Here is a 27,467-nt window from a genome sequence, read left to right on the forward strand (position 1 = left end):
GAGACGCCTCCCCACAGGAATTTCAAAGCGCCGGAAGGGGCAGATCGAGACGCTGCCAATCTAACAAATCGTCTGCCCACTAGGAGCCTAATTCTGCGGGAGATGAATAAGACAGCTATCCACTCCACCCAGCTCTTGGTCTGCCGCGGCCAAGGAGCTGAAGGCATCAGGGCTTCATAGAAGACTGAACAAGCGAAGACTTTGCCTTCTTTTTTGGAGGTGCTGACCCCTGCGAGGCACTGGCCTTCTCAGTCTGGAACCTCTTCACAAGAAATGCTGAGGTGACCGAGACCTCCTTCATGTTCTTCTGTACAGAAAGAAGCCCACCTCCTCCCACCGAACAGGGTAGAGCCAGAGAAAGGGGCAGTCAACAAACGGGAGAGGTTGGGTTCCTCAACTGGGCGATTTTTCAATACTGAAAACCACCTGACAAACACGACATTGGAGAGCAAAGAGACTTGCAATGCCGCTGGTGCTCTCAAAGCCGTGTTCAAGGCAGATGTGATTCTGTCCTGTATGTTGGCCTGTTCTACCTCAGATACCCTATTTAGACAAACTGTAAGGTAGTCTATATACGACAGAATTTGGATGGACAGACGCAACATTCTCTCCATCGTGTGGTGTTCCTTAGCACCGAACACCACCTGATTTGCTGGGCCAGGCCACCAGCTCTCTCGATTCCAGCTTTGCTGGTTGAGAGGCTAGTTGCCCGTCATGCGTGGCATAGTCGTTGGCAGAAGCCTCCGACAGATCACCAACGCCGAGTTGCAGTCCAGCAAACCCGGGAGCACAGGTAGAGGAAACATTCTTCTCCATAACCCGAGCCCAGGCAGCGGCGAGAGCTGAAGACACGACAGTGGCTTCTGGCAGGGACTAATCTGACTGAACGGATGCCTGAGGGGCCACCAGGGAACCTAAAAAGGGTGGTGGACTCGGGAATCGACGATGCCGAAGGCAGTGGGCAAACCTCCGCCCAAGAATACAGGAGACATCGGACCAGAGGGCTCGCATCCCGGACACAGCATGCTGAGTCAGCAGCTCTGGGCAATCTTCCTCCTGGGAACCCTCTTCATCGGACAACTCGTATGGGTCAATATCGAAGCACCCAGGAGAAAGATGAATAACATCTTCATCTGCCATGCCGCACCCTCAAAATCCATCACCTCCTCGATAGGGACTGAAGTCTCCGTTGGAGGAACAGTTGCCACCGGAGGAGCCAACTCCAGAGAGTGAGGCTCTTCCATACGGCGTTTATACGGAAGGCGTCTAACGGCTGTAGCTGTAGGATTCGGTTTAAGAACATAAGCCGATCCCTGGGACTTAGAGACCAAAGGGTCCGCGCGGGAGGCGGACGTACTAAAGGGTGGAAAACCCTAGGACGGGCCTATTCTTATTGAAAGAAAATGTAAAGAAAGATATACATATATGTAGTTATTGTGAAACACTGTTACTGAGACAGACAAACAAACAAACATATATACTATTACAATACTATACATACTATCACAATAACTTATACATCTTGGATTAGCGCGGAAGGAAGTTTGTTACATTCGGAACACTATTGTCTATTTGGGGAAATCTTTTGATTCAGGAATTTTAATATGTATATTATACATAAAGTTAAAAAATAAGTAAATATTATTACAATACAAATTATCGTTTCAAGCTCTCGTGTGGAAATGAAATCATACTAAAAGTCTTGAATAATTCAAAAAGATTTAACAAATATATACGTTAATGGTTTTAATTGCATATAACGAATATCTCGTTGAAAAATTACAATTTTAACCATTTAAGATATGAGCATGATTGTGCACCGATGTACCTAATTTCTGGTTTAACCTTCGGGAACTTTCGTCACTTTTCGTACGACATCGTCTCTTACGCGAAAGCAGCCGAAAGGTACCGATTTGGCGAAAACACTGTCCTGTCTCCTAACTATATTAATTCTGCAAGATGTGGATATTCTTTCGATAACTGTTTGAAATTAATTATGATCAAGTATTTGAATGTTTAGAAATTTTCCAACACTTGTAAGGCACGATGATAAGATAATAAGTGGTATTTTTTTCTTCAGAAAAATGCATTTTAGGCACCTATGTAATATATTGTGACTTTTGAATTTCATTTAAACATTTACATTTATATTGATTTTCTGGATTACACAATAGTCTCAACAGTGTTTATAACTTCATCCTCTTTTTGCTATCAAGACAAGGCAACATTGCTTCCAAAACTGAAGTTTCTAAAGCATTTTATGATTTGTTAATTAACAGATCGAAAACTTCAATAGCAAAGAGAAAAGAAAACGATGGTAGAGAACTTTTAAACATATAACCACCGCTGTTATAAATCCGACTAAAACTATATTGTATTTCACAATATTTTCACTACAAACTCTTTTTTTTTAAAAAGCAAAATCGATATATAGTCCTCTCTGCAATATCTGTAACTCTGAAAGGGAAACTCTTGTATATTTATTTTGAAAACGTTTTTAATCAATTTTTAAGTCTTGATATGTTATCAAAGACTTTATTAATACATTTACTGTTACCATCGAAACCGATGACCCTCATCACGAATTTCATTTTTTCTGGGCCAATGCTCTGCAACAATTCAAGATAATTACTAAATTTTTTTTACACTTATTAAGCTTGTAGTATTTTTGCTAATGGGGAAGTTCACCATTTAAATACTTTCTCTGTTACCATGGAAACAGATAGGCCAAATAACATATTTCAGCTTTTTTCAGGCCAGTTCTCTTAAACCATTCAAGGTAATTACTCGTTACTCAAAACTTTGTACAGGCATCAAGCTAGTACTTTCGCAGAAGTTCTCTATTTCAATACTTTGTATTGAATTATTTAAGTCGAAACCCAGACGGCTAGGTGAAAGACAAGTGTGTTACAACTGTGCCACCAAATCATTGACTGATCATGTTGATACATTGTTTTCTAGAGGATCAACAAGATGAGATGATGATGATGATGATGATGATGATGATGATGATGATGATGATGATGATGATGATGATGATGATATTTTGGTACATTTGTATGTGCAGATGTTTTGTTAAAATCTTTCGAAATAAGCAATTTTAAAAACACGCTTCAGTGCAAACATGGATCAGGCTGTTCAAAATGTGCATCTTGTTGACCAGCTTGAGCTCGCTTTTAGGCAGTTGCTATTTCATATTATTCATTTAAATTATATGAAAATACGCAATTAGGTCTAAAGTCTTCTTTTCAGTTGTGCACAGCTATCGTTTCTAAGATTCCGTGTAAACATGAAAATATCACTTCCAGTAAAACTAGTATTTGTGATGATTTCATTCACTTTGAGTTACCTCCCTTCATATAACCCGCCTAATTCACGTAATTAACCATGATTGATTGATTTGTAAAGGAAACTGGTGTTTTCTATATATGTAATCACACCTTTATAAGTGAATAAATACATACGCCTAGTATTTTGGGTTATGAGAGTTTTTGGTGCTTTATTAATCTTCAAAATAATGACACCCAGAATGTTACACCAAATTTTATATATAACCTGACTGAAACCACTACTGTGGGCGGGGAAGTTTTGAAAACACACAGAGTGTACAATGTTACAGTGTATACTATAAGGTAAGCACTCACAGCAAACTGCTATCAGAAGCTCCTGCATAAGGGGTTGCCTGAATAAGGCTACTCAGGTAACAGTGTACGTGTGGTTGGTGCCAGTAAGTTGACGAGTCAGATACGTCAGAAGCTCCTGGATAAGGAGTCGCCTGCAAAGGCTGCTCTGGTACACCTGACTGCTGATACAAAAACTGACACCTTACCTTAGTATTTTGTAACAGCAGGACACTGGCAGGCGACGTCGGAGCTGTACGGTGGTCAGCTCGGCGACGTGCCTGTAGTAGTGACCGTATCGTGATGCTGGCATATTGTTGAGTGTTGCGGTGTGTTGTAGCCTTGTGGTGTAATCTACGTCCAGGCGACGGTGTAGGGAGGACAGGGGTACTGTCCATCTTATTGTAGTGTAGATTTATATATTGTTTGTGTTATTTCGTTCAACTGTTGGCCAGGTAGCCGAGGTATCCCGATCGCCTCTGGAGCAGGTAGCTCCGTATAACTTGAAAGCCCGGCGTGCACGCACGCTACCATAAGGGTGCGCGTTACATATTTAATGTACAGACACAGGTTCGAAACTGCACAACTGTAATCTTCAAAACAATGCAAAAATATTCTTCTGAAAAATATTAAAATCCCGCAATGTCGACTTCAACCTGATAAGACCAATTTTAGAAAGGATTTGTCTTTGAAATTTAAATTAAGACTTTTATTATGGGGAAATCTACTGAACAAAAATATCACGACACGGTTACACCGAGATACCGTGTTCTGCTTCTATAATTAGAAACCGAAAGTACAGCACTACGCCTGTGCGTTGTATTTGCTTCCTGTTTTAAAATGTCTGATTTAAGAAGGAAGTGATAAAAGACAGTATGAGACACAGACTCTTTTCAATTCTTGTTGTCTTTGCGGTCCTGTCCTGTCGTCTGGAAACGACTGAAGGTAATAAACTTCATGTATCTTGACCACTAATTGCCTGCTAAGTACTTAATGGCGCGAAACTGCGTCTTTGTTAATATTAGTTTGACAAAAAGTAACCTGCCTGAATGCGATTTTAATTTTGAAAGAAAGTAAACCGCTTTACTCAAAAAGTGTCTCTCATTTTAGAATGCCCTCACTAAATTCCTTGAAGTGCTCTCAAATCGTCAGCATTTTAATTACCATAATGAAGGATTTACAGTTATCTAGACTATGAAGTATAATGGTGTGGAATATTTTGTCGCAATTTTGTGTTTAACATCAATATTTGTACATTGACCATGATTTAGTTGTTGATATTGAGTTCGGCAATCCATTTATTTATGTAACACAGGTAATACTGGTTATCAGACAGTCATCTCAAGGTGAATTCACAACCCCATTAAGTAATTAGTATCATGCTAAGACCACTAACCCCTTGTGACCGGCAGGTTTATGGTGAATGATGTGTACATAGACTTGGCCTCTGACTGGTAGGGTAATCACAGAGATGATTAAAAAGAGTTATCCCAAGCTACCTACCTTTGTTAGTACATTTGACAAACACTCGGTTTAGATTAAAAACAATCTTTATTTTCAATATAAAATGTGAAGAAAATAGTGAAATGTGTTCTGTTTTAACTGAAGTCTATTTTTTTCATAAATTAATACCTATTTAATGATTACAACTTAGTTTCAGGATATTTATTTTAAAAAGGTACAGGTTATTTTGTGATTAACTTGTTCCATTCCATACCGCCGTTCTTATTCCCATTAAAATACATTCTGGGGTCGGGTCAAGACTCAATTTTTCTGGATACAGAATTTTTGATTCAGGATATTTTTTCACAGAGTATGAAGTACATGAGATAACCACCAGGTATATTTTTAGGTCATCTTTGCTGTTCTGTTCTATTCTATTCTATTCTTCTTATTTGTAACATACCTGGAATGGTCCTGAACTTAACAACATTATTCATTCTTGCAAAATCATTGTCATACACATGGTTGGGAGAGGACATTTCATGATGACAGAACAGTCATATAAACAATCTAGGAACTGTGTACTGTGTGTACTTTTATCTGGTGTTTTGAAACATTTGTTCACCAAGTCATTGAACACCCTTTTAGCTAAAGCTTTGATCCACATCATCACATAAGTATAGGGAATTACTTCATCTGTAAAGTGAATTGCTTGGTGATTTGTGTCCAATTATATGATGACATCTAATGAAACTTAGGTGCAGATACTTTGTTGATGTTGTCTTTTGTACACATTTGCATCTCAACCTGCTGGGGTCAAAATTGAGGTCACTGCTACATATTTGTTCTATACTGACTTCATAGAGAAATCATCCTGAAATTTAAAAGGTTAAAAATTTAATTATGTATCGCGTCAGTCGCCCCACTCTCTAGATCTTTTTTTTTTTTTTTTGTAACTTTTTATTTTTTTTCTTCAAACAGGATACATTGCAAGACAATAAACATACCACACTTTCTCATTTATATTTTATATCCCATTCAGCTTTTCTTCTTTCAGTCACTCATCATACACCTACATTCATACATCACCTTCACTTCATCTATACAACACTCCCAACTGGTATATTAATTATATAGGATATATTCATTCATCCTTCACCTATACTACATTCACTCATATTTCACCTGCACCTCATTTATATAACAAAAACACTCATAAAAGATTGATTCACTTATATTTCATACACTACATTTTCACTAATTCTTCATATATATATCATACACCTATACAAACTCCCCTGAAGGATGTGTTCACTCATTTTTCCACTATGTATACATATTCACTCATCCTTTACCTATACTACACCTATACAAACATTCGTACATGTTATTATCACTCATACTTCACCCACTCAAAAAACACAGAACAAATACACATAACTACATAAAAGGAATATATCTCAGAAGGAGAAAGAGAGGGAGAGAGAGAGAGAAAGAGAGAGAGAGAAATTAAGAGGGAGCTGCCTGGGAATGTATAACCATATCCTAGAAACACAAATTTATGATGCTAAGTTATCTCAATTAACTTTTCCCATTTCCTCCATACTTTTTTAAACTCATCCAGTACCAGATTCCCTTTTCCAGTAGCTATGAATTTCTGGACACAATATGTTTCCTTGATTAGATTCTTGAGACCATGAATAGATAATTCCGTTTTTAAACATCTAGAGCTATAGATGTACTGTTTCATTATCAATATTATTGTGTTGTCCACTACAAAATTGATATTGTTCCAATTCAATATTCCAAATAAAAAGGATTCTTTATTATATGCAAAAGGAATTGAAAGACTGTCCACAAGATATTCAAAATTCTGTAAAAATCTTTGTACTTTTTCACATTCCCATAGGGCATGAATAATTGTTTCTGGTTCTGTTCCACACTGGAAACAGGAAGAACTATTTTCTATCCCTATTTTTGATAGGTAAGTGTTAGTAGTTAAAATATGCTGATTTATCCTATATTGTAACCAATGTAATTTGGTATTTTTTGTTACTTTAAAAGGCAATTTGTATATTTGTTTCCATTTTTCGTCACTGTATTCAAACATGGTGTTCCATTTTTGTTTACCTGTAGACAATGTATTGTTGTGACATAATAAAAGATAAAAATCTTTTGATCCTTTTTTATTTTTAAAGTAAATCTCAAAAGCCTTTGGTAAATATGGGTATACAACTGGATGATTGGTAATATCTGTGTCAGAAATAAGCTTTTTAACAATATGAATTACCCCCTGATATTCTAAAAAATTAGTTGGCACGCCATATCTGGTTACAAATTCCTGAAAACTATAGAAGACTCCTGAATTAATATCCTTTATCAAATCATTAATTATCATAACCCCTTTGGAGTACCATTTCTTATAAAAAAGTGTCTTGTCCCCCACTCTTATCTTATTGTTATGCCAAAGTGGTGTTTTTAATATTGATGTTGTCTTATTTGAGAAAAGTTCCTCTGTCCAGCTAAGTTCTATGTGAGCTTTAAAGACATCTTTCCAAAACTGATTTTTACATATTTTGAAGTATTCATTTATAAATTGTGGTCCACAACTCATTAACATAGTTATATCAATGTTTGTATTTAACAAAATCTGCCATTTTCCACTTTGTGTTAATAGTCTTCTTACCCATGTTAGCTTCAGAGATCTGACAAAACTTTCCAGATTTAACATCTTAAGTCCTCCTTCTTCATATTGTTTTGTAATTACCACCCTTTTCACTTTATCCCTTCTGCTGTTCCACAAAAAATGGTATATTTCAGTGGTAATGCATTTTAGGAAGCTTTCATTTGGATTTGGTATTGATATAAAAAGATTATTGCATTGTGAAATTAAAAGTGATTTCATAACATGTATTTTCCCAAATGGAGTCAAGGCTCTCCTACTCCAGCTTTTAATAATTGCCTTAAGTTTCACAAGTTTTTTTATCAAAATTCAGTTTTGGTATTCTGTGTAGATCAACATGGAAATCAATACCTAATAGTGTAAACTTATGGTCTCCCCATTGTAGATTGAGTTCAGGGTAAAAGACTTCCTGACTATATTTTTTACTTCCAATCCAGATAACTTGGGTTTTACTGGCATTTATTTTCAAACCGGATATTTTAGCAAAATCATTTAATTCACGTAAGGTTTCTTTTAGCGACTTCTTGGAACCGTCTAAAATGATAGTGGTGTCATCTGCATACTGTGATAAAAGAATAGGTGTATTCTCTATTTGAATACCTTTTATATTCTCATTATTTCTCAATCTTATCGCTAAGATTTCTGCACATAAAATGAATAGGTAAGGGGAAACTGGATCCCCTTGTCTACACCCTCTTTTAATCTCAAAAAATGTTGACAAATTCCCCCCTTGATTAATAGAAGAACATGGTTGAGTAAGAAAAAGTTTTATCCAATTTCTAATATCTTCACCAAACTCAAAAAAGTCAAGTACTTTGTCAATAAATTTCCAATCAACCGAATCAAATGCTTTTTCGAAATCAACAACTAATAGAAGACCCGGTATATCATTTTCTTCTGCAAATTGCATTGTATCATAAATGAGCCTGATGTTTTCTCCTATATATCGACCTTCAATGAAACCAGACTGATCTAAATCTATCAATTTATTTAGGACTGTTTTAATTCTATTTGCGATTGAGCCTGATGCTATCTTATATGTTACATTTAGCAGTGAAATTGGTCTCCAATTTTTTATAACATGTCTAGGTTTATTTCCTTTTGGTAAACAAGTGATAATTCCTTGGCGTTGAGTTACAGAAAGTTTTTTATTGAAGAAACCATAATTAATTGATCGAACAGCAAAATCACCCAGTTCTTTCCAAAAACATTAAAAAAATTCTACAGAGAAACCATCAGAGCCTGGACTCTTATTATTTTTCATTTTCTTCAATGTTTGAGAAGCCTCACTAGTAGTTAGTAAACCTTCTAGACTTTGTGATTCAAATTGATTAAGTTTTGGAATATTCATTTCACTTAAGTCTTGTAAATTCATATCATGAACATTACAACTATCACCTGCATAAAGTTTTTCATAAAAAAGCTGTTTCATTTAAAATATCTTCTTGTTTCCTTACAATTTCTCCATTCTCTTTTTCTATCTAGAGGAATTATCTTTGAAGTAAAATTTCTATTCTCAAGGTTCAAAAAATACTTTGATGGTTTTTCTCCTTCCTCTGTCCATTTTGCCTTAGATCTAATAATACTTCCTTTTAGTTTATGCTGTCTAATTTTTCTTAATTCTTCTTTTTTAGAATCTAATAATGTATAATCTATGTTATCACTAGATTCTAGGGTTTCTATTGTTTTTATTAGTTTGTTTTCTGTCTGGTTTTGAAGTTTTTTCTTATATGCAGAGAATGATATGGTTTTTCCTCGAATTTCAAGCAGCAGTGTCTCTAAGAAAAGTTGATCATTGATGGTAAATTGAATGTCACTGTTTGGTATTGTCTGAATAGCATCTAGGTTGTATATAGGTAGTGCATACTGCTTCTTGATATCAGTAATGTGTTTGTTGATTATTTGCAGAAAGTCTATATCATGAAGTAAAGAATTATTAAACTTCCATAGTCCTTTTCCTTTTTTGAAATCATTAAACTTAAAAGATATTGTAGGTATTGAATGGTCAGATCTATAACCAGGGTCTATGCTTGATTTCTGAATACTGGGCAGCATGTTTTCGGAAATAAGGAAAAAATCTAGTCGAGCTTGTTTCCTTGGATTACTTCTTCTCCAAGTATATCTTCTAGAGTCTTCGTGTTGATCTCTGTATATATCTATTAACCCTATTTCGTTCATCATCTCTATTACTTTGTCCCTAGCTTTTGGATTATTTACTTGTCTATAAGAATTATCATAGTCTATGTCAGGATTAAGTACGAGATTGAAGTCCCCACATATAATAAGGAATTCATTATTAAACTCATTCACAACATCAACTACCTGTTCATAAAAATGTGGACTATCTGTATTTGGACCATATAAATTTATCAAAGTCACATTTTTACCCTCTATTAACATATCTAATGCTAAAAAATTTCTACTATTATCCTTCTTCTCTTTAATTACCTTCATCTCAAAATTATTATTAATTAATACTGCCACCCCTCTTGAGTTTGATCTGTAACAGCTAAAAAAACATTCATAACCCCATTCAGACCTTACAGAATTTTCCATTTCAGTAGTAAAGTGTGTTTCTTGAATGCAATAAATATTAAATTTTTTATTTCGTAAAAATGAGAAAACATCTTTTCTTTTGTTATGATCACCCAAGCCTTGACAGTTAGCTGCTAATATACCAATAGATTCCATATTATCTGTATTGGTCTAATGCATTAGACTTAACAACTGTGTGTACTATAAAAACATCCATAATTCTGAGCCAATAATAAGCAAATATAACTTGGGCCTGGGTAAAATTGATCATAATATAGCCTACCAATGTTATCTAGTTTCATACATAAAATAACCCGAGTCAAAGGTAAGTATTGAGTATAAGATATACTATTATTGCAACTATGACGGCCATTTATACCTGGTATGCACTTAGACTTTACCTTTTTTCTATAGTTAGTTAACATCCCAGGCAGAGGAAAGAGAAAGCAGAGATACAAGATAAGATATAGAGTTGAGGAAAACATCAAAAAAGAAAGTTGTAGAAAGTAAGAGCATTCATGAGTAAAAAATAATGACAAAAAGAACATACTGACGCACCACCAACCACACACACTTAAAAAAACAAGCAGGCAATTGCTCCCGGTCTGAGGGAGACCCCTTGTTTGTTTACAAATGGTATCGTAGATATCCGATATACCAACTAATCATCAAATAGGAGCTGATAGACCATCTAATCATATATTACCCACATGATATCCCTCAAACCAGGAGCAAGTGCATGCCATACTCCGCATCAACCATCTTTACCGGAAGTAAACACCAAAACCGGATATACGCATATAATAAAGGTGACGAAACCAATTCCGGACGATTAAAAGAAGCTTTATCATTACACCGAACTATTGAGTGTTATTATTATTATTATTATTTTCAGATTTATTTCCTTGGTGACAAAATAGATATTGTTAAACTGCAATAGTTTGCTTTATATTTATAAGTATTTGTTTGTCATGTTTTCAAAATCAGAATGGCATCGTCATCTTTTTTTTTTTCTTTTTCCTTTTACAGGTAGATAAAATTGTAATCACATTCCTTTCATACCACTTTTACAGATTTTGAACGTTCTTCACGCTTAGTTATAAAATAGAAAGCGAACATATTGAAAACAAACTGTACTGTTAGGTTATTCCAATTAAAGAAGAAATGACTTTCGTAATTAAATGACGGAAAATATTTTCATTAAATGCAGGTCTGTCCAGATAATATCTGATCAATCAAAATGTGCGAAATATTCACTTACCAGTCTTTATATATATAATCCAACGAATTTGTTTGCACAATAAATTGTCACTGATTTCACGGATACTACCACTGGTACTTAAAATCTTCGCAAGAAATTGGCATCGTTCATCAGGTAGGCATCCGACAGAACAGTATTTAGAGACAGTCTCCGTTTTCTTCCATCTTTCAGCGACGCAAACAGCTTTCAGTCTAAACTCCATGTACGGTCAACACAGCTGAGATCGTAGGCCATCTTCAGTATCTGTTGATTTTTCCTGGTTAGGTCCTCCGTGATATAGAATCCTGATTGCTTAAGCGTTTTCCTCTGTTTAATGACCTCAAATTTCTTTCGTCGGTGGGTAAATTTACAGATCACATTACGTGATTTTCCATTCTGGTAAATTCCAAGCCTGTGAGCTATATCGATATCATCCTTAGATATGCCAACCTTTAGTTTGTCTTGGATAAAGCTCACAATTTTATCAACGCACTCTTCAACAGTTTCGTTCCTATTAGAATCCTCCAGCCCCACAATGCGTATTGAATTTTTCCTCCCATGCTGTTCCATGTCACTCTCTAGATCTTTGCAAGATATATATTGGTATCAATAGTTGTTAGATTTAGGTTTATTAATGTACACTTAGACATTCAGCCCATTAATTTTTGCATGAGAGGTTAAAGCTTGTTATGTCTAATTGATTGTAATGAAAAGTAAATTTACTACACAGTACAACAACATACAAACTAATGAATATTCCACATGAAGTGTACTAGCAAAAATGGTGAAAGGTTCTTGCCTTGTGTATAAAATAGCAAAAAATAAACATCATTATTTTGCAGGTCAGACCATCACGCCAGTATATATCCAGATTAACACCCCCGTCACATTGACCTGTCCGGCTGATGACCAGGCTACGATTCACAGCTGGACTGGACCTGGAGGTACCCTGTATGTCACAGGAACTACGACTGAAGCTAACCTTTCTACCATTGTTAAACCACGGATATCTGCGAGTCACACAGGAGGGAGTTATACACTAACATTTACAGAGTTCCAGTCGAGTGACATCGGGATATATAGATGTACGGTTGATGGGACAGTGGAAATGCAGATGGTCGTTGTACAAGGTATTTATAAGGATGCTTTAGGATTGCCAATTTTAGCATATGACCGTTTATATAGAGTTTTGTCTCTTAATATATGGGCAAGAATTAGCTAAGTGTGACATTGCAACAAAAAAAATAAAAATATTCATAAGCCTACAAATTTTGCTTGAAGTATAACTGTAAATGGTGTCTTTCTATGTGTAACAAAAATCATTTTGAAACTTACTTCAGTTAAGAACAAAGATAATTAATGAATTTAGAGCATGTAACATTGACACTATACCCAAACTGAGATTGATGGTTCTTTGACCTGTTTAAAGTTTAGTATTAGGTTTGTTTATCTCAAAACATTGTCCATCATCTCAACTTAAAAAATTGCATTTTTTCAAATTTATCATGTATTTCAGAAATTCTATGAAAACATGTTTCTTCTTATTGTTCTGTCAATGTTACATGCAATTATTAAGAGATAAATATAATCAGAATTATGTTCTTGGTAAACAAGAAAAGTCATTTTTTCATTGTGTTACTGTTGTATAAAGAAAATTCTATCAATATTTTTGCAACCTTCTCATTTCAGTAATAAAGTAGTTACACATATGTTGCATGTAACATGGACACAATAAATATGAATCATAAAGCATGCCAGAAATGCTATTAAAACATATAAAAAGCCCCTAATATACTATCTATATGTAAATTACAATTATACTCCCACATATTTCAAATATATTATCGTTTAAGTAGTCACATGTAACATTGACACCAAAAACGTGCAACTATTTATTTTTGGGTCAAGGATATGTTTTGTTGAAAAATACAAAGAAAAAAATCACAGAACATTATCAAAGATTATATTTTACTCCGAATGTGTGCGTAACACTTCGTTACAAGATCAGAATTACCAGATTCTGTGGTCTCCTTGAGACACTGATACTATTTCAGCCAAAACAAATCATGCAGTTGAGCGATTTGGACCCAATGGTCATCATGTAATTATTTGATAACTGTTCCGTATACCACTACCATTGTATCATTTATACATCAGTAGGTCTGATAATCATTTAGGTTACATGTCATGAATTCAAATTGACATTTTTGTCACCTACAGATGTTTCATTTCAGAAAAATAAAATATTGGAAGTCCTTGTGTTTGTCAATGTAAACAGATGTTATTGAAGGTAATAACACTTGTCTCACCAAAGTATCAATTGACAGTTGACTTATCACCATGTTTGTGTTGATATCCATATACATTGTTATAAAGCAGTGGATTATTCGATTGATTAAATAGATACTTGTCATGTTGACGTCTTAGTCTCAGTTATTTCAGATTTGCAAAGAATATTGAATACCAAGTGAACAAAGTTTATGCCCCGTTATTTTTTGCAGAAGAAAATAATTGGCATGAAGTATATAAAATCTGTTCATTATATCTAAAGGTGTGACATCAGCCAGTCCAGTATACACCAGACAGGGAGGAACAGTAACATTACAATGTCCTGATACTGGTGGTAGTACATCGTGGTCTGTCACTTCTACTGGATTTATTTACACCAGCGGAACACAATTCAATCCGAACCTAGCAGACTCAATAAGAACGAGACTTGCTGTTACCAGCCAGAGTGGAATCTACAGCCTACAGATCAGTAATGTACAAATGTCAGATGTCAGGGAATACAAATGTAACATTGGAGTATCAGACACATTCTATCATCTACTACTGTACAGTAAGTTATGTCAGATTGGTAATACAGACACATTCTATCATCTACTACTGTACAGTAAGTTATGTCAGATTGGTAATACAGACACATTCTATCATCTACTACTGTACAGTAAGTTATGTCAGATTGGTAATACAGACACATTCTATCATCTACTACTGTACAGTAAGTTATATCAGATTGGTAATACAGACACATTCTATCATCTACTACTGTACAGTAAGTTATGTCAGATTGGTAATACAGACACATTCTATCATCTACTACTGTACAGTAAGTTATGTCAGATTGGTAATACAGACACATTCTATCATCTACTACTGTACAGTAAGTTATATCAGATTGGTAATACAGACACATTATACTATCTACTAACAGTAAGTTATATCAGATTGGTAATACATACACATTCTATCATCTACTACTGTACAGTAAGTTATATCAGATTGGTAATACATACACATTCTATCATCTACTACTGTATAGTGAGTTGTGTCAGATTGGTAATACAGACACATTCTACTATGTACTAACAGTAAGTTATATCAGATTGGTAATACAGACACATTCTATCATCTACTACTGTATAGTGAGTTGTGTCAGATTGGTAATACAGACACATTCTATCATCTACTACTGTATAGTGAGTTGTGTCAGATTGGTAATACATACACATTCTATCATCTACTGATGTACAGTAAGTTATGTCAGATTGGTAATACAGACACATTCTACTATGTACTAACAGTAAGTTATATCAGATTGGTAATACAGACACATTCTATCATCTACTACTGTATAGTGAGTTGTGTCAGATTGGTAATACAGACACATTCTACTATGTACTAACAGTAAGTTATATCAGATTGGTAATACATACACATTCTATCATCTACTACTGTACAGTAAGTTATATCAGATTGGTAATACAGACACATTCTACTATGTACTAACAGTAAGTTATATCAGATTGGTAATACAGACGTATTCTACTATGTACTAACAGTAAGTTATATCAGATTGGTAATACAGACACATTCTATCATCTACTACTGTATAGTGAGTTGTGTCAGATTGGTAATACAGACACATTCTACTATGTACTAACAGTAAGTTATATCAGATTGGTAATACAGACACATTCTACTATGTACTAACAGTAAGTTATATCAGATTGGTAATACAGACACATTCTATCATCTACTACTGTATAGTGAGTTGTGTCAGATTGGTAATACAGACACATTCTACTATGTACTAACAGTAAGTTATATCAGATTGGTAATACAGACACATTCTACTATGTACTAACAGTAAGTTATATCAGATTGGTAATACAGACACATTCTATCATCTACTACTGTATAGTGAGTTGTGTCAGATTGGTAATACAGACACATTCTACTATGTACTAACAGTAAGTTATATCAGATTGGTAATACAGACACATTCTACTATGTACTAACAGTAAGTTATATCAGATTGGTAATACAGACACATTCTATCATCTACTACTGTATAGTGAGTTGTGTCAGATTGGTAATACAGACACATTCTACTATGTACTAACAGTAAGTTATATCAGATTGGTAATACAGACACATTATATCATCTACTAACAGTAAGTTATGTCAGATTGGTAATACAGACTCATTGTATTATCTTCTACTGTACAGTAGTTGAAGTTTTCAAAAAACAAACAAAAATCATGACAACATGATTGATTGATGTTATAATTTATCGTTAAGTTTTAGTGGTATTTCAAATTGTCCTCATTAGAATTTTCTGATCATTGTAGATATTTACCCTCTGACTAAATGAATCTTCATCATTTAACATAAATCCCATTAATGTACTCTCAAGTTCTTTTTGCTGAGTCACCAATTTGCATAGTTGACCATGTATATGTTTTACTTATTGTCTTGGTTTATATTTTCACTTTGTGCAGTTCCTCCAGGATTCCCTAAGATAGAAAACACAGTCAGTGTTGAAGGTCAGAACAGAACTATAGGAACGGAGGATGGAAGTATGAACTTGACATGTAATGCATTTGGCGGTACTCCAGCGTCTAATGTGTCGTGGATTAAAGATGGCATTGTCTTAGTGACAGCAGTCAATGCAGTAGAGTACAGAAAGGTCTTCACTCGAGCTGATGACAGAAATGTCTACATATGTCAGTCTAGTAGTCCAGCCCTGACCAGTCCTCAGACAACCAGTGTGTTGATATACCTAGATTGTGAGTATAGAGTGTGTCCACATGTCAGTTTAGTAGTCCAGCCCTGACCAGTCCTCAGACCACCAGTGTGTTGATATACCTAGATTGTGAGTATAGAGTGTGTACACATGTCAGTTTAGTAGTCCAGCCCTGACCAGTCCTCAGACCACCAGTGTGTTGATATACCTAGATTGTGAGTATAGACTGTGTACACATGTCAGTCTAGTAGTCCAGCCCTGACCAGTCCTCAGACCACCTATTGGAATGATTGTCAATAAATAATGCATGATTGATTTGAAGTCATTGTAAAATATTCAGATCACACAACTAAAGCGATTCTGACTGGTACTGTTATATTTCTTATTGGTGAAGAGTTGAATTTTTACATGGACAACTATGGTAGGTGGTTGATCGCTTTTATCTCTCACTTCCCCTCAGCAGCTCCTAATGCCTCCTTCAAGATTGTTTTTTAAACTTCCATCGGTCATGAACATTCATTGGCTTCACAATGTAGGCCTTGAGTATATCTTGGGCATCTCTCTGGGTATATTTCACCTTATTTATCTCCTGGTGGTGATGATAACTAATTGATTGAACCTGTCATTAATGTACATAAAGTGATCCTTCACTGTAAACTGATGTACAAATGGTATGCAAGTAAATTGGAGCTCGACTGTAGGCAGTGCAACACCATGCTTCAATGTGCAAACACAAAAGTTGTATAATACACATGTGAAGTTTCAGGGCAGTTCCTCTCCATCTTTATCTATCTATATCTCTGTGCTTATAGATAATTTGTTGTCATTTGGACCTTTGATCAGTCAGTTATTTACTGTATGGTGAGCACATGCCTGGCATGCAGGGAACTCATTGATTTGAAAGCAATAAAGTGTTGTTATTGAAATGTGAAATATAAAATTTTCTTTTACTCTAAATGTAAAATTTATTTATTTTTTTATTAAATTTGAGTTTATACAACTTCTGTAGCTTCCTTTTTCGTTTGTGATTTTTAATTTTATCTTATTTCTGTTTGTTCATTTATGTGCAGTATCTTTATGCTAATTAGTATGCTAATGAGTGTTTTTCTTTATCTTTAACCAATCAGCAGTTACTCCTTAGAGGGGTATCAGTATTGGCATCCATTAAGTTTCAGTGTTTGATGAGCGAGAGGAGTGTTTTTTTATGCCTTATTATTATCTATTGAAACTCTATTACTTAACTCTTAGTGGCCAAGTTTGTGCATACCATCTGTAATTTCTGTAGTCGTGAGTTTTACGTTTTGTGAATTCAAGAGCGCCAAACTTAATACTGTTCTCCCTATTTTGGATTCCATATTTCTCAGTCGGATACTTCGATCATTCGCCCTTTTGATTTTTCCTTCGGCGATTCCAGTGACAATACTACGAGTGTTTATACTGTCGTGAGCTGTGTTTTGTGCTGAAATTTCCGATTTGTTGTATTTACCTTTCGTCTGCGATATACAGGAGCATCGAAAACAACCACCACACAACTCTTAGTGCTGATAAACTTCCGTGTCAGAGGTGAGAGTCATTTTCATTTGTTTCCATAATGGCTACGAAACATGGGTGTAAATCTAACAGGACAGTTCCTTACGACCCTGAATTATTAGGAAATTGGACAATCGCTAGATTGCAACAAGAACTGCATTTATTGAATGTGCCTTACCGGAGTGGTTCAAAGCGTATCAAACTTGTAAAGAAAAAATTGAAGCAGGCATAAGTGGCCCTGAGAGGTGTGGTATCCCAGCATGCCTCGAGCGAAGCGAGTGCGACCCATGATGGCCTGGGCCAAAATGGCCGCCAGCCCGGAAGTCAGGAACCAGCAGATTCGACCAGCGTGCTCAACATGATCTCGAGTCTAGCTGACAGCATAACACTCTCCAGATCTGTTACTCCAGATTAGAGAATAGTGTACTCACACTTGCGCAGTCCAGATCCGTATAGCCTACAGCTGCTACTGCCGCCGCATCAAACGGCGACTGGTGTTATCCGAGCTCCTACTACCCGTGTAGACGTTTCATCGTTGATGCAACTCGGTTCGACATCGGTGGCGGTCACAGAGGAATTTACCCTGGTCAGTGTTTATCAGAAGCTCCAAGAGGAAAGTAGTCCCACTGTCGAATCATCAGGTGTTTTCTCTTTTAAGCGTACTCAATATGGGTACACCTCTGAATCCTTGCCGTAAGTGGAGACAATTTCTCCCTCGTTGCGCCAACAAATTATAACAGGAAAAGATGTGAATTTAGCTGCCATCCTTATTCCTTATTGTATTCCAGTGGTCAAAGTGACTCGAGTTGTCTAGGTACCAATGAGAAACAGGACATTAGACTCGACAGATCTTACATACTAGAGTTTGGCGTTTATAAACAAGCTATGCGTTACGCCCATCCACACCGTCGAGTCAAACTAGACCTGTACGAGCGAGATATCGCTGACATGGGAACCTGATACAGCTCCAGGTGCTATGAATATCTTCACAAGTTTTCGTTGAAGGCAGTAGCCCATTTGCGGTTTAATAACCGAAAAATAGATTGGTCCATGCGGGACAATACTTTGTTCAATGTGTGGTAGCACTGCACACACTACCAAATTTTGCCCCAACCCTGGCCAGTCTCATCAAAATAAAGGGCAAATGTATATGGCTTCTGACTCAAAAGGCAGACCCAGAGTTGTTTTTAAAGGGCGCGAGATTTTTAATAATTTCAATGGTCGATTTGGTTGTTCTTCCAATCTTTGCAATTTCCTTCCTATCTGTCTTACTTGTAAGGGAAGTCACTCGAAAGTGGCCTGCCCTTTAGAGAGCAGTCAGTCTCTAAAGAAGACAACTTAGCCCTCCATCACCATGACCCTATGACGGCTTCTACTCCTATATGTGTTGAGACATTACATTCCAAACTTCAAGGACACCCCGATCAGCAGTTTGTTAATAAGCTAATTCATGGTTTAACTTACGGTTTTGACCCTGGTCTACAATACCTTCCTGCTAACTCCATAGTTTGTAAAAACTTGAGGAGCTATCAGTGACTCGGGAAGTGTTTAGAGTTGTTGGAGAAGAGTTAAATAGGATACTTAATAGGTCCTTTTGACAATATTCCCAATTCCAGTTACCGCATTAACCCTTTAGGCTTAGCTGAACATAAGTACTCAAAGAAAAAGCATTTAATTGTTGATTTATCTGCTCCACGTCAGGACACCAACAATCGCAATTGCTCGTTGAAGTATGTTATGGTAGATGATGCTATACATCTTATTACGCGCTGTGGCCTTATTGCATGGCTATTGAAGACAGATATCACAGATGCCTTCAAGCTGATACCAATTGATCCCGCTTTGTGGCCTTATTACGGCGTCAATTGGAACAACATTTCTTTACGCGCCTCGTATTTGGATGTCGTTTAAGCCCAAAATACTCAACAGCCTTTCTCAGGCAGTTGGTTGGATAGCTAAGAACAATTACAATATTAGTAACATTCTTCACTTGCTAGATGATTTCAGTTATTTAACCTGCTGATGTCAATGCATCTCGTACTATAGAACGTTTTTATGTCTATGTTCAAGGAATTAGGTATTCCTGTAGGAGCACTTAAAACTGTGGGTCCATGTACATCACTTTAATACCTTGGTGTGTTCCTAGATTCTCGTCTGAGGGAATCTCGTCTTCCACGTGAAAAGGTGGAAAGAATTATTGAGTTGTTGGATTCTTTTAAGAGAAAAAAGTCTTGTACTCAACACAAGTCACTCAGTTTGCTCGGTCACATGAACTTTGCCTGTCATTGTATTAGATAAGGGCGTTCTTTTGTTTCTCATCTCATATCGCTTTCTACTACTGTGCGTGAGCTACATTTTTTTTTTCTTGATGATCATATCACATCAGCAGCAGACCTCCATCTTTTTACCGATGCTACATCTGAATCTTTTGGAGGAATATACCTCAACCAGTGGTTTTAAGATGTGCAAATTCAGGCAGCTAGCACCTCAAGCAGATATACTACCAGTTCCATGTCTGCCTTTGGCCTCCTTGATGATGAGCTGTTGATAGTTTGTGGAACCGTGCCCTTAGTGAAAGGACTCTGGCTACTTACAAGTCAGAATTGGTGCCATCACTTCTGCAGCAGCGGCCAGAGGCCAAGACCATGTTATTAAAGTCTTGGGACGGTGGTCATCAGATTGTTTTATTCAGTACATTCATACTAATCCAGCCACTTTACAGTTGGCTCAACTCAACATGACTTTTTCATAACCTTTATTCCTTATCAATTGGGTCACTGACTCGTAAGCACATTTACTCGCTCGTTTTGGCTTTTAAATTCCTGGGGAATTTTATCCCATAATTTGAAAATCTCCTTATAGCTTATTTTATACATGTCATTCATAGATATACTATATTGGATGTGCGTAAATGGGGTCCTTTCATGAGTCAAGTCACTGCTCTGTAATGCTTTTAAGAGTCCAGAATCTTCTTATTGGTTACCCTGGAGTCGAGTTTGTCCTTGTATTTTGCTAGCTGCTCTGTGAGTCAGTGTCCGAGTCAAGTCACTACTCTAGAACCTTCGGAGTCTCTTAGAGTCAAGTACTTCTCTATACTCTTACACAGTCTAGCCCTATCATTCCTGGCTTCTCTGGCATCAGCGAGTCTAGTTGCTTCTCTGTTCATCAGAGTCAAGTGATTTCTCCTGTTCCGGAGTCAAGCGCAGTTCACTTTTACTTCGCTTCTCTGATGTCGCAGAGTCAACCTTTTCACAATTAAATGTTCCATAGTTTGCTTATGACTGAGTAGCCCCTGTTACGCCAAAGAGATCGTTTTTTGTTGCTACAGAAGACTTCTCGTTCATTATCAATAAACAGCTTAACTAGTAGTCAAGTCTTGGGTTGTTTTTTGTATAAATATGCATCAATGATAACAAATATGTCAGAAATTTGTTTTTCTATGTTAAATATGCAAAAGTTATTAGGGATAATCTTAATCAATTATTTAGAAATAGTTTATACTTGCTTAGAATAGTTGAGATAGGATAACATTTTGATGGTATGCATATATTGAACATGGCACACCCCCAGGGACGGATGTGTATGGCCAAGAAAGAGTCCTATTGACTGAAATTTTGAAAATTGTTATTCAAATATGATAGAATCAAATACTCTGGATGGAAGGGTCTTAAGTGCTTCACCAAAACTGAAAATTTCATGTTCCCCAGGGTCTCAAATTTTCATGGGTGGGATTGAGTATAAAATTTGTACTTTAGTTTTTATAGGAAAATTACATTTTTGAGTATAATTGCTTTCAATTCAAGTGTGGTAAGAAGGCACAGTTTACATAACTTCTACAATGTAGTGTGCATTATTTACCTTACTTTGTATAACAAGATTATATCAATGACATGTTACAGGAACAATGACAGCGTAATATAAATCAGGTGACGGATTCTTAATAACATTGATTTGATCCACAAAAACTTTCAGATGTTAGATCAGTAACATCTTTCTTAATATTAGCTCTTGTTCCTTTATTACAGTGAAGCCGAGACAGCCTACTATATCTGGCCAGATGTCCCAGACAGAGAACACAGATCTACAGGTAGTGTGTGAGTCTACAGGAAGTAGACCTGCGGCCGACATTGAGTGGAATGTTGGGGGGACATGGCAGTCAAGTAATCCAACAGAGGTCAAGGTCATGGACAGTGCTACAGAAACCTACACCGTGACGTCAACACTCTCTCTCCGAGTCAGTCGTCAGGACAATGGGAAGTCTGTGTACTGTAGAGCCAGTAACCGGGCCTTATCTGGAGGGACTGAATCAGTACGACAGAATTTAACAGTATTGTGTAAGTATATCATCTCTCACACAGGCACATATCAGGACAGTGGGAAGTCTGTGTACTGACAGGTTGCAATCTTAAATATTTCTCCGATTTCTAGTGTAGGTTTCAGTTGGTCCCTAGTTTTGACAATTTCATTTTGTTTTGCTGGAAAATAGTCACTGTTTGCTCTTGATCATTTCATGGAATTAAACTTTACTTTCTGTTTCACACCTACCTTAAAATTTCCTAATATTTGTTTTACTTAGGCAGCATACTTCCATTGTAATATCTGAGTGTTATTTAGACTCATGGACACCTTGTTTTTCAACCCTCCATCGTCAGATGGTTATTCAAATTGTCATATGACAGGGGACAGCCTGTCCGTAAACAATTTGTCTGGTGTTGTATGTCGTAAAAACAATTTTGACTTCTTCAGGAAAACTCTATTTCAATGAAATTTTACAAAAAACATTTCATGCATAAAGGCACACGAACATTGTAGATTAAATGGTTGCCAACCCCCAAAGGCCAGAGGGGCGGGGCGAAAGAGGGTTAAATTGATAGAAACTTCAAAATCATCTTCTCAAATCCCAGGTAAGGCAGAAACAAAAATTCTTCATGGATGGTAATGTCTTGCGGTGCTTTACAAAGTTTTTACTTTCAGGACCCCAGGATCTCACATTTCCCCTTAGGGAGGGGGTAAAGTTTACTACACTTTATATAGGAAAATAATTTCTTTGAGTATGATTTGTTTCTATTCAGTTTGAAATAGATCAAACTTGGTTAGAATTATTAGTATAATCTGACAATTTGATGAGATGCACATTTTGATCTCGGCTGACCCGCAGGGGCTGATGGGTGGGGCCAAACATGGGTTATATTAATTGAAATTTTAAATGTCTCCTTCTCATTACCCAGATAAAGTAGAACCAAATATTCTTCATGGGTGGAAGTGTCTTAAGGTGCTTTAACAAACTTGTAAATTTCATGACCCAACAGTCTCGCATTTTCAATTACATCTTACTATCGTGCATCCTCCGTCGCCATGTGCTAAACGCTGTTAGCCATCCGTAAAAAGTTACTCAACATCTTGGTGGATTTCAACCAGATTTGGTCTGAAACATCATTGGGGGTGGGGGGATAATTTCTTAAATTCAAAAATTTGATTCCACCCTTAGTGATTTGGGGTTGGGGCCTCAAAAGGGGAAATTAATATCTCCGTCGATTTCAACCAAATTTTGTGTGAAACATTCTTGTAAGTGGGTTATCATTTCTTGAATTCAGAAAGTTGTTTCGACCACTAGGGACCTGTGGGCAGGCAGGATACTAAATAGGAAAGTTAGTCAATATTTGGCTTCAAAATGCTACTTTTTCTTAGCCATTATATGAATTCAACCATATTTGGTCTGAAACATCATTTAGAATGGGGAATCATGTCTTCAGTATAGACAGTTGATTCAACCGTGGTGCAGGTGAGGCCCCAAATAGGAAAATCTGTCAATAATTTGCTTCAAAATGGCATTCTTTATCAATGCTTAAGTGGATTTTGACCAAATTTGGTCTGAAACATCATTGTGATTGGGGAATCATTTTTTTAAATTCAGAAATTTATTTCGGCCCCTAATGACTTGTGGGCGAGGTCCCAAAAGGGGAAGTTAGACTTTATTTTGCTTCAAGATGCTACTCTTTCTTAATGCTTGAATGGATTTCAACCAAATCTAGTCTGAAATATCAATGAGAGTGGGGAATCATTTCTCGAATTCCAAAAGTTGATTTGATCCCTTTGGACCAAATTTTGCCAGAAAACTATCAGGGAGTGGCAATTAAATCAAATATACATGAAGTGATCCAGAGATTGTTATGACCAAATCTTATTTTCATGCTTTGGTCCAAATTCTAACATAACTCATCTAGAACAGATAGTCTGAAATACTTAACAAGTTTCCTTCACACCAATGAGAAAAATGTTTAGAATCTTTTAATCTTTTAAAGAAAAGAAAGGGATGATTTGTTGTTATTTTACAGTGTGATCAAAACGTGAATATGGTAACCACAGCAGTTATTTTGTAATGTGGTGGTGCAACTGTTTTTCATGCAAGGAGCCTACCATTAATGAGTTTCTGACACTTTTTAGGAATATTTGAAATTTGAATTCATCAGATTTGTCAGACCACCATTAGTGAATTCTGTGGTTTGTCAATCCATTCGTCGATTGTCAGATGACTGTTAAGGGCCATGGCACTCTTGTTAAGCATAATATGTTTATTTTCTTTTAGAAATAATTCAAACTTGGTAAAAATTATTAGTAGAAGATGATAGTTTGATGAGCTGCTCTTATTGACCTCAGCTGACCGCCAGGGGCTGATAGCCAGGGCCAAAAACGGGTCAAATTAACTGAAATTTCAAAGATGTTCAACTGCAGTGATGGATGGAATAGTTTATATAGAAGTTCAATTTTTGAATGTAATTTCTTTTAATTCAAACTTGGGTAAAAGCCTTAGCATGAAACAGCAATTAATATTATGCACAATTTACATTTGTATTACATGTACAATGTCGTTAAAGTTGTATTAATTTTTAAACAAATCATTTCTATGGCATGTTACAAGAGGCATTTTGACTCAGGCCATTAAGGCACTTTGGCCTCTTGTTTGTTATCTCTATTTCTTTAGAAGTGATGGACGGATCTTTCTCAAATTCCATGTGTAGGTTCCCCTTGATCACTGGTCAGCTCGTTTGAATTTGGGACTGATCAGGAAAAAAAATGGACGACAGGCATCCATCTTGGATTTCACCTTGTAGAGTTTGCTATTGCTATTTCTTAAGAAGCATGCAATGGGTCTGTCTCAAATTTCATTTAAAGGTTCCCCATTGCCCAAATTTGTAGCAATTCATTTTTGGGACTGTTCAGAAAAAAAGCAAAATGGCTCACAGTTGACCATCTTGAATTTCGACGTTGACATTTGTTATTGCTATTTCTTGAGAACACCTGCCTAGTTCTTTCTCAAATTTCATATGTAGGTTCCCCATGATCTATGGTTGTGCTCATTTGATTTTTGGACTGATCAGAAAAGAAAACAAAATGGCCAACATATGGCTATCTTGGATACGGACTTTAAAAGGTTTGTTATCTCTATTTCTTGAGAACTACTTCATAGATCTGTCATAAATTTCATGTGTAGGTTCTCCTTGATCTGTAGTTTTGCCTGTTTGATTTTGGGACTGATGAAAAAAAAAATAGTGGCCAACAGACAGCCATCTTGGATTTTGACATTTAAAGTTTATTATCGCTATTTCTTGAGAACAGCTTCATAGATCTGTCTTAAATTTCATGTGTAGGTTCTCCTTGATCTGTAGTTTTACCTGTTTGATTTTGGGACTGATGAAAAAAAAAGCCAGTGGATTTTGACATTGAAAGTTTATTATCACTATTTCGTGAGAAATGCTATGCAGATCTGTCGTAAATTTTATGTATAGAATCCCCTTGATACCTAGTTTGGCCCGTTTGATATTGGGACTGGTCAGCAAAAGCAAAAAGGCTTCCAGATTACTGTCTTGGATTTGGCAGTTAAAGATTAATATTACTTTTTCCGCAAAAGATTAATATTCAAATCTCTTATGAATAAGAGCAAATCAGAGAAGAAAAGAGAAAAGAAAGAAAAATATCCACCTTTCAAAGAACAAATAAAGATCAGCCAAGATGGACACCAAGATACCTCTGGAATCTCTTGTTGATTTAGTTGAGATACCGAGATCCAGGATTTTGATAATCTTGTTTGAGAAGTAACGGATGGATCTTTTTCAACTTTCATATGTAGGTTCCCCTTGGTTCCTTGTTTTGACTATAGGAATTTTGGGCAGATCTGAGAAACAAAATGGCTGACTGATACCCATCTTGGATTTTGATAAAGAAAGTTTGTTATTACTCTTTCTTTCTCAAATTTCAAATGTAGGTCCTCAGTTGTTCCCAATTTGATTTAAGGCCAGAAAAAACATAAAATTTAATCATTTAGTACCTTAGAATTAGAAAGCTTATGTTCTTTTCTAACAGCACTTAGAAACCTGAAGTTGGTACATGTATCTTAATTAACAGATCCTCCTGACATACATATCAACTATGTCAATGCCACCCACATGTCTTCAGACAGGATATTGACATGTGACCCAGATGGTAACCCGGCCGTGTACCAGTTTGGACAATGGAAACAAACGGCGGAAGACGGTACAGTGATACGTCAGTTTACCGGAATTTCCAGTTCTACAGAGTCGATACTAACCCTACCTGACCTTGATGTTACACGGCGGTATGAGGACACAGGGTACTACGTATGTTCAGCGTCCAACAACATTCCTGTCTCCGCTTCATACATGTCTGGATCAGTCTTCTTTGTGGTAGAAGGTACTTAAATGTAATTAATATTCTTTGACTTTTGAGTAAATGAGATACATATAACCTTAGTTCACCTGTTCTGGATAGACCAAGGTGAGCTTATGCTGAACTCCACTTCCATCTTCTGTTCATCATGTCAAAAATTTCTTAAAACAACTTTTATTTTTTAACTACTGTTTGACTGATAAACAAGCTCTATATCACAAGTTCTCAGGACATTATGCATATGTAGTTCCATTAAGGTCACAGGATAACTTCACTTGTCACCTGTATGAGTTCTTCAGTTTACAGCTACATGTTTTATATTTCAAACTCATTAGGAAATAGCATATATGGTAACTATAACAGCTTTTGTATAAAGTTTTAGATGGTCTCCGTCAGAGCAGAGAGATGGGACCAATTAAGGTATATAGAGATAGATATTTCAGTAAGACAAGACCTGGTCAGAGGTCAAGATAAAGTTTATACTGTAAACCGAGTCTAAACTGAGTCAGAGTTGATGATAAAAGAAATTAACTGAAATAATGATAGACAAGGTAACAACATTTGACCAATTGTCAAGGTAACTATACTAAAGGTCAAGGTAAAAAGTTTGAAACTCGCAACACTGGCAATTTATAATATGATATGAAGATCATTTGATCTCGATATAATTTATAAGGAAGTATATAATCAAAGAACAGTGAT

The 27,467-nt window shown here is 36.1% G+C and overlaps 1 protein-coding gene across 1 annotated transcript; it reads left to right on the forward strand.

The window, feature by feature from the left end:
• Window positions 1-945: 945 nt before the first annotated feature.
• Window positions 946-26,789, forward strand: LOC132544504 (irregular chiasm C-roughest protein-like; the record flags this gene model as incomplete). Its single annotated transcript, XM_060208111.1, has 7 exons — window positions 946-1,229; window positions 12,290-12,312; window positions 12,364-12,651; window positions 14,073-14,360; window positions 16,306-16,593; window positions 22,106-22,414; window positions 26,484-26,789. Coding segments are annotated over exons 1-7 (1,786 nt in total), but the record flags the coding sequence as incomplete, so codon positions are not given.
• Window positions 26,790-27,467: the final 678 nt, after the last annotated feature.

The sequence above is a fragment of the Ylistrum balloti genome, unplaced genomic scaffold, assembly GCF_031769215.1.
Source record: "Ylistrum balloti isolate Yb309-2 unplaced genomic scaffold, AGI_CSIRO_Ybal_v1 Utg369588, whole genome shotgun sequence".
Classification (NCBI taxonomy): domain Eukaryota; kingdom Metazoa; phylum Mollusca; class Bivalvia; order Pectinida; family Pectinidae; genus Ylistrum; species Ylistrum balloti.